This window comes from Ptychodera flava, unplaced genomic scaffold (genome assembly GCF_041260155.1).
Source record: "Ptychodera flava strain L36383 unplaced genomic scaffold, AS_Pfla_20210202 Scaffold_29__1_contigs__length_4469600_pilon, whole genome shotgun sequence".
Taxonomy (NCBI): Eukaryota; Metazoa; Hemichordata; class Enteropneusta; family Ptychoderidae; genus Ptychodera; species Ptychodera flava.
The window spans coordinates 1,201,231-1,209,958 of record NW_027248351.1 but is presented as its reverse complement, the minus strand read 5'-3'; the positions used below and the strand labels follow the sequence as shown (position 1 = coordinate 1,209,958).

The following is an 8,728-nucleotide window of genomic DNA, read 5'->3' as shown; positions in this document are numbered from 1 at the left end:
CCCCAATCGCCAAACATAGTAATGATGAATTATTCATATAGAGGTCAAAGGTGTCAGTCTCGACGAATCAGGGACGTGCGCATTGCTAATGCGCAATGGCTTGTACACAATGAATTCACATGTCGTAGTTCAATACATAGGCCGTCAATGGGAATGACATGAATGGGTTCAGCCTTGTGTTATGCAAATATCTTACGGTGAAAATAGCTATTTATTTGCATATGAGGCCCTCTAAGTGTTTAGTAAAATATATCAGAGAAGGGGAAATTTTCACCGTTGCGATCGCGTGTTTCTCGCGGACGTTTCGCTCCATGGCCCCGGTCCCCATTCTATCCCCTAGCGCTGGGGATTCCCAGTCCAGCATGACGAGTGAAACCAGGTATTTCGTTTATCTAAAGAACACGGGAGTGGTATGTATCTTACTACTACTTGCAATAATAGTCTCTCAACAAGTGCAAAGAGGCCAACACGGTCGTTTTGTCAAGAAATGCGGGAATCCAAACCACAACAACTGGACAAGAACGTCCGCGACAGATGCAACATTGACATTTCCGTCGTTCATACCAAGACGCATCATTGACGAATTCAGGGAACTCGGGGCCGTTGGGAGGAGATTTTGTTCCAACTGCATCAGAATTTTAGAAGAGAACAAGGAACATGAGGAAAAGGAAAAGGAACTGCGATCCACCGCAAGCGAGGGGCGAAACAAGGTATAGAAGTGTAAAGCGTATAAACTAAATGTACATACGTGTAATACTTAGATCAGATCTGATGAAAAATCACTACGGGTACGAAATTGTATAGCGTTTAAACTATATGTACATGTACGTGTAACACGAACAATAAATAATGTTTTTAGTGGCATAAGGTAGATACTTTGTGCATCCGGTCCAGCATTGAAATACGAAATACACGGAACCCAGCAATAATAGTTTGCAATCTCTGAGGGGGCGGGAAGGTACATGTATACATTATTACCCGTTGCATGACTGTTGTGCCTAGAAATATTGTAAATAGTATATTTATCTAGAATTAGCATGGCTGGATCGGAATTACCATCGTCAGCAATATTCTATTTCGTTTGATCATCGCGAGGATGAAAAGATGTAAGCGATAATCAAAACTGGAAATTATTATCGATCATTTATTCAACACCAAGATCGACTTAGGAGGCTATTTTATTGTGGCGGCTTGCGTAAATTAAAGTGAATGCACTTCAAGAAACAATAATAGATTTCAAATTCGTTGGTTAAGATTGAAAATTAGAAAGGTATATTACTACTTTCTGTGGCAATGTTGCTAAATATTTTCTTCTATTTAAGGCTTTAAAAACTTACTGGTAAAGTAACAAAAGCTATTGTTCAATATTAATCGTTGATTCCTACATAAAAAAATAGTCTCGTGGTGCTGCAAATAATTTTTCCATTTGTTTGTTCTGACTTAGATTAACAACTGTCTTATCATAGGATACTAACTAAATATTAGCAAATGCAACATGCATGTTGTTAGTATATATCATGTATATCTGGACATTCAATTATGGATTGAGACAGGCTGGATGTGATTCTAACTACACGCAATAATTTTTTTGCTGAATTTTCAATTTGTGTTTGATTTAAATATTGATTAGTATGGGATATTGATTTAACTTCTACTTTATGTATCTTATTTTTGCTACAGGAAGTGCATCAAACTACTGCCACAAAACGAAAATTTACCAGTCCTAACAAAAACAGTCCAACCACAAGTCCTCCACCAGCGAAAGTCCATGTGAGTACCAGTAATGCTAGGAAACAACTAATTTTTAAACATTCCACTATCCAGGAAAATTACGTTCAGTCTGTCAGAAGAGGTGAGATCACACAGCATACAACAACAGCTATTCAATCGTCTGACACTTGCCAACACTGTACAGAGTATGGAAAAGAGGTACAAAAGCTACAAGAAAGAATTGAAACATTATCAACAGAAAAGAATGATATGACTGAAGAAGTTGACATGCTGAAGAGAGAGCGTGTAGATTTACTACAGAGGAACGAACAGCTACAAGATGAAAAAGACACCTTGTATCAGACAGAGGAAAAAGAGTTGCAGCTGTGAAAAAGATTGGCATGATAGAAAATAGTGTCATCTTCTCTGACACCGTCACAGCGATTGAAGACAAAACAAGTAGAAATGTTGATAGACTTTGTAACATTTCAGTTGATAGGGAACTTCAAAATAGGAACAAAGTTGTTTATGAATTTGTCCATGCATTAACAGCGAAAGGAACAGAAAAGGGTCTTGGTATGAATAGTAGAAACAATAGAATTAAACAGAAAACTGACCTTCTTCGTTTGCAAGCCATTGAAAATATGTATGCTGCCAGAAATTTAAATTATGTATCCGATACAGTGTGCGAAATTAAGAGAAAATACCTTCAGGTCATAAGGACCTGCACCAAGCCAAAGCTTCAGGTCCTTACAGAAAACTGCCGGTCCTCAATAAATGCAGTTGTTAACGACCATTAAAGTCAACTTCTCCACCAATACCATGCTTTTGAATGTTGTAATTTTTAATTTTTCATATCCTTTTATCAATAGAGTCTGGAGGTATGTAAGGGTGCCGGAAATCGACAAGTGCGGGGCCAAAGTGAGGGCCAGCACAATCAAAGTGCGAGCGAATGTGAGGGCTTGAAGTGAGGGCTCTCACAATCGAAGTGCGAGCAAATGTGAGGGCTTGAAGTGAGGGCTCTCACAATCAAAGTGCGAGCGAATGTGAGGGCTTGAAGTGAGAGGCGCCTTGAACTGATCAAATTCGGGCTCAGGCATACGAAAAATGAGAGTCAAAGTCGTTTTCAACGTTGAATGAAAACTTACTATCTCAAGAACACAGTCGCGGCGCGGCGCGGCATAGCTCTGTGAACCCTGTGAACAGTTGAACGAGTACACAATGACCTGGGTACAGATCATGACCCATTACATCACTTCCGTCTTTTTCGTTAACCTTTTCGTGTTTTTTAGTCATTGCATTTCAAATATCACAGATATCCTTTTTATTATTAATACATGCAACTCAAGCGAGCGATACTTCTTCTGGTACCATTGTACGACTATAGCGCGACTGATAAATGTGACTTCAGTCAAACCAGTTCACGACCTGGGCACGTGAACTCTGATACTGTTTATCCGACATGGCGTCGTATGCGGAGTTTTTGTCGGAGAATTTTCGAAGAAAGAGGAAACTTTTTTGAAGAAATTTTAGAGTGGCTTGTTCACCAGATAAAGTAAGATCATGGAAAATGTATTTTTGGAGACTTGTCTGGTTCTCTATGATTGATTTTTTTGAGGATAAAAAATAATAAATAGCTACTAAAACTGAGAAATCAGACAGCAGCAATGACAAATTCTATTTTACGTTTGTACTGACAGTATGCTTTTTATTTTCTCTGTACACAAAGTTTGATAATCATTTCAAAGATCAATTGCATCAGAATATCAGGGTCATGAATGCTTGTAACTTTTACATTTTGTTAACAATGATGGATATTTTACCTCAAAAAAGAATGCCATTTTGGTCAACGAGCCCTTGAATATTGTTCACTGAATCAATCTCATGGTCAATTATATTGTCACAGAAATCATAGCTATCTCTGTGTAGTCAGCGATTGACCAGTCATTAGATAGAAATTTGACTGTCTCCTTTGTTTCATACTATATAATCAGAAATTTAGCTCTGCGACCTTGCATCACATTCATATGTTGTTTGTCAGTAGCGGAAATGATTGTGCCGTCTCTGGCTCTGAAACTTTTAAGCCAACGACTTGATGATTAGAACAAGCAATCTATCGGCGAGCAACACATCGCGACTGAATCACTTGCTGTACGCCTAAAACGAATATGCATCACCGTCCTATGCATGCATCGTGTATCAGCCTTGAGATAAACATAAACTCTGTGACAGGCATGTAGGATGCCAAAGACATTTTGTGCATTTACGTTTACAACAACCTAGACTTAGTCGATCGTAAGAAAGGTGGTGTTGAAACATACATGTATTTCAACTGAACGCAGTGGCTATTTCCAGTAACACTCTCTCTCTCTCTCTCTCTCTCTCTCTCTCTCTCTCTCTCTCTCTCTCTCTCTCTCTCTCTCTCTCTCTCTCTCTCTCTCTCATGTGTCAATATCGGGTGTGGTCTCTCAGCGTACCGTCATTCTAATTTGTGTTAGATGGAAATGATCATTGCAGTTTAATCTTGAAATTGGCCAAACATCATAACTAGACACTTAATTAATTATTGTCATGGTCAGGAGCAAGTTATCAGCTTGTATAAAAGTCGGTTTTTGCTTCCGAAGGGGCGCACGTGTAAAATACTGAACGTGTAACTAAAACTCACCGTTGAAATTTTCAGACTTTCAAAATTAAGCCGGTTGTACTGTCAACAATAAATAAGACAGAGCAATACTGCCGACCTCAAAGACTCTGCGTATTTTTTCAACCTTACCAATGCAGCAATGGCGAGAGTATGAGTGGAAAAATATTACATCACGGTATTTGGCTTGAATATGCCATTGACCCGATGAACACGTTAAATTCGGACACCTGAACCCTGACGCTACCCTGACGCAAAACCTGTAAGGTGGTGAAATCTCCGATATATATCGGATATTTACTTGCGATTTGACAGAATCTATTATCGTGTAGTATCGGAGCTAGAGTCATTTCTCAGAAGTCGGGTTTGACCAGAACTGTAAGGTAGTGAAATCTTATATGTATCGGATATTTACTTGCGATTTGACAGAATCTAGTATTGTCTAGTATCGAAGCTAGAGTCAGTCCTTGGAAGTCGGGTTTGACGTGAAATCTCCGATATATATCGGATATTTACTTGCGATTTGACAAAATGTAGTATCCTCTAGTATCGAAGCTAGAGTCAGTCCTTGGAAGTCGGGTTTGGCCAGAACTGTAAGGCACAGGGCAAGTCATTCTAGTATCGTTTAGTATCGATATTTGTGGCGAAGGGAAATTCGTCTTGGTGTGACTGATGGACAGACAAGCAGACACGATGTGTTCTGTAATTCTGCTACAACACACATTTTATTCCGTGGTTCTACTTCTATATATACACCAAAGCATAGACCCTCGAGAAAAACGGGACAGGCAACTGCTGGTTTTTTTTGTGCGATCTATCTTGGAATATATTAAGTTTATTTGCCAAGCGGTTCCCGACAACAATACTTCGTACTTAACACTGAATCTCATTAACGATCAAACTGACGTTCTGAATATGTACACTTTGCTCTTGCATGGCACGTTCCGAGTAATGACACAGAGAATTTTGAGGGTTTTTTGATACCAGTCATGGTGAATGTTCTGGTAACGATGAAGATCACAGTTTTTCTCGAGGGTCTACGACCAAAGTTAAATGTCAAAGTCGACATAAAATAAAAAACAACGGAAAGGTCAGATTTGCATGTTATAGCTTCATTTAACTAACAAATAAACTAATAGATAAACTGACGCTGTGAAATCGTCATTAGTATGTGTACAGAACCCTGGATAATAAACAGAAAATATACTATCTGTTTTGCATTATTTCTGTCGGATTTCCCTTCCCGAAATATTAGAGTCCCCAAATCGCCGAAAAATATACGGTAAATATCGGAGATTTCACAGATCCGGCGTGCCGAGGCACAGGGCAAGTCATTCAAGTATCGTCTAATATCGATATTAGAATCCCCAAATCGCCGATAATATCGGATAAATATCGTCGATTTAACAGACCGGGCGTGCCATGGCACCAAGCAATTTATTCTGGTATCGTCAAGTATCGATTTTACAGTCCCAAAAACGCCGATGAACATCGGCGGTTACACAGACGCGGCTTCCCATGGGACAACCACAGTTCATTCGATTCTAGTATCGATTCTATAGTCCCAAAATTGTCGATATGTCAAACTTCGATACTAGATTGTAAATACCCGTTATTTAAAAATTGTGCAAAGTCGCGCCTTCATGAGTGTCGAGAGACCTTGAGATTTTGAACGACGTGATCAGTCGTGTGTCATTGTCATGGCATTAATTTCAATAACGATAATCCCCCGATGGGCTTGTCTCAAGTTTAAAAGCTTTACAAGAAAGTGTTTTTCAGTCCTGACAGTGTATAACCTAATCATGGCGATGACTGATGTTTTAATATTTCTGCCTGTCGCACATATAGCGTTTGATTTCACTTTGACAAGCACTTTGAATGTGCGATCCCTGCCTGATCAGTCAGTCGCCGATTTTTAAAATCAGCCAGACATTATATTCTTCAAGAAATTCAACGATGTAAAGATTACAAAATGCCTCATTCATATTTTTACGGTGTTTGACAATTTTTTCCGTCAGGGACGTCATGTACTTTAATAGCCGTTCGCTCATATCGTGAAGCTTCGATCGATGCTGTTATAGCTCCATGCATGCTCATACACAGGGCTGCGCCGTTTACACTTAAGTGGAGATCGTATCGCGCTTTTAGCAGTGACTTTGATCACAAGTCTTCATTCGATCAAGGTGAATTTAGTACTGATTTTCGCAAGTCTCAACCCTCAAATACGGTCTCACTTTGATTATGAGAGCCCTCACTTCAAGCCCTCACATTTGCTCGCACTTCGATTGTGAGAGCCCTCACTTCAAGCCCTCACATTCGCTCGCACTTTGATTGTGCTAGCCCACTTTGGCCCGCACTTGTCGATTTCCGGCACCCTTACATACCTGCTCAAAGGGACTATTGTTCACATAGATTGCAGAATAGTGTAAGTGAATGATCATGAATCATTCATCTACATGATCTGGAATCTGAAAAAGATCACAGCCCTCATCTTCCTTATTGTCATGCGCACACATTTATCAATGTCTTCCACTATGGGGGGGGACTAACAGGAGAATTTGACATTTTTTTCTAGCCATGTCAAATCCCCCACTCTCGGACTATAAAATGATGTCAAACACCAAGGGGCCGGGGAATACAGGCTCATGCACTGGCAACATGTGGCCGATGAAAGCGAGAAAATTTGTCTCTCATGACTTTCTATGGGGAATGGTGTTCTCTACATTGCTGTGTACAATTGTACACTACACCAGGGTATGTAATATTGTGATTTGAAAATGTTTGGCGAGCTGAAAATCACTTCTGAAATTAGCCAACGCGAGTGGTAGAAAGTGAGTGAATAACTTAGTACCCTGAAAACAGTCATAAGTGTATGAATAATTGTTTTATGCAAACATTGATCACTATGTCTTTTTTATTGTAATGTAAAATAGAAGGGAGTAATAACTGGTATGTATTTGATATGACGCATGGATTACTTTCAAAATTTTTCAAAAAATAAATGTTTAAATGTGACCTCTGCTGCGTCGGCCCGACGAGAAATCTGTCGGTCTCGGACTATCGGACCGACGTTAATTTCGCACACTGTATCCGATATTACATTTGCTATGCAGGCTGTTAACCATTCTGTCACTAAAAGTGACCTGTCCACCAACATAATTGGTCATTGCACTGCTGGTGCAAGTTCAGTTACTCTAAGCAACTGGCTAAAATCCATGGAAAGTAGTTGTCCCCCACCTCCCAGTGGATTAATTGAGTATGCCTTTGATAACGAGCAAAGGCTAATGAGAACTTGGTTATCAAGGATGGGAAACAAACAAACCCTTGATATTTTAACTAATATAATTGTCTGTCAGCTGGATTGTGATTGTAAATTGCAGGAAATAGAAGCCTTGAAGCCATCAAAGTGGAACATTCCTCCTGCAGAAGAAATAATCAAAATGAAATATCTCACCCCTGAAATGAAACACCTTCTTGATAGAGAAATGAGGTCATCATTTCTGGCTAGGCTTGACTTAATATTAGTAGAAAAGAGCAAAAATACTGACACAGTTGCAAAAAAAGTGAATGATCAAATACAAAGAGAAGAGTTTAAAATCTGTCCAAAGTGTGAGAGAAAATACAGTAAAAAGACAAAAAAGTGTACGGCATGTGATATTTGGATTATGAAAGAAACTAAAGCCATGGCCAGAAATGATGACCCAATAAATACTAGGATTATTCCAAAGAGCAAGAGGGCATCGCAAGACACTAAGTTAAAATTTCATGTGTATTCTGGGGAAGGTAATGCTGAAGCGAGAGATATAACAAGTCAAAAAGTGAATGATTCCAAAACTGTAAAACAACCCAATATCCAGTTGGTTAATCCTGTGTTTGTTAATCCATCCAGTTTTGATGCAGTGAAAAGAGTCTTGCGTGCCATCGGTAAACATGCTGGAATTAAACAATATGATAGTAATGGAACAAGGGAATGGGTCCTTATACGATGTGATGGACTGCCTTGGGGCTTGGTTAAGAAAGTGATTAATACTACGGATGGTGAATTTGACTGGGTTCTGTTGCGCACAGGCCCAGGTCATGAAGAAATGAACATCCTAAAATCATTTGCAGAAATGTATTGGCCAATTCTGTACAAAGATTTTGCGGAAACCCAGGGCTTTAAAACCGAAAAGGCACTGCTATTCTTTAAAGGCTGCAATGACCATCACGTTGCATACGACAATTTCCTCAAGTTCCATGATGGTGTATGGGATGAATTGATCTACCCCTTTGTTATGGATGGTTCAACCACAGATTATTCCTATGACAAATTTGTAGAGTGGATGAATAGCCACAAGTTAAATGATGAAACCTACAGGTTTGTGACAGACATCATGC

The 8,728-nt window shown here is 39.3% G+C and overlaps 1 protein-coding gene across 1 annotated transcript; it reads left to right on the top strand.

The window, feature by feature from the left end:
* On the top strand, nt 1-2,385 carry LOC139127230 (uncharacterized). The gene is made up of 2 exons (XM_070693144.1): nt 1-710; nt 1,681-2,385. Exons 1-2 carry the CDS (start codon nt 159-161, stop codon nt 2,098-2,100), a joined length of 972 nt encoding a protein of 323 aa, XP_070549245.1. The 5' UTR covers nt 1-158; the 3' UTR covers nt 2,101-2,385.
* The last annotated feature ends 6,343 nt before the right edge of the window (nt 2,386-8,728 follow it).

What these genes read in the sequence shown, in the direction of transcription:
- LOC139127230 (XM_070693144.1), top strand. Translation starts at nt 159, where the DNA reads ATGAATGGGTTCAGCCTTGTGTTATGCAAATATCTTACGGTGAAAATA. An exon ending in CAAGCGAGGGGCGAAACAAG is followed by an intron (nt 711 to 1,680) that starts GTATAGAAGTGT and finishes TTTTTGCTACAG; the next exon opens with GAAGTGCATCAAACTACTGC.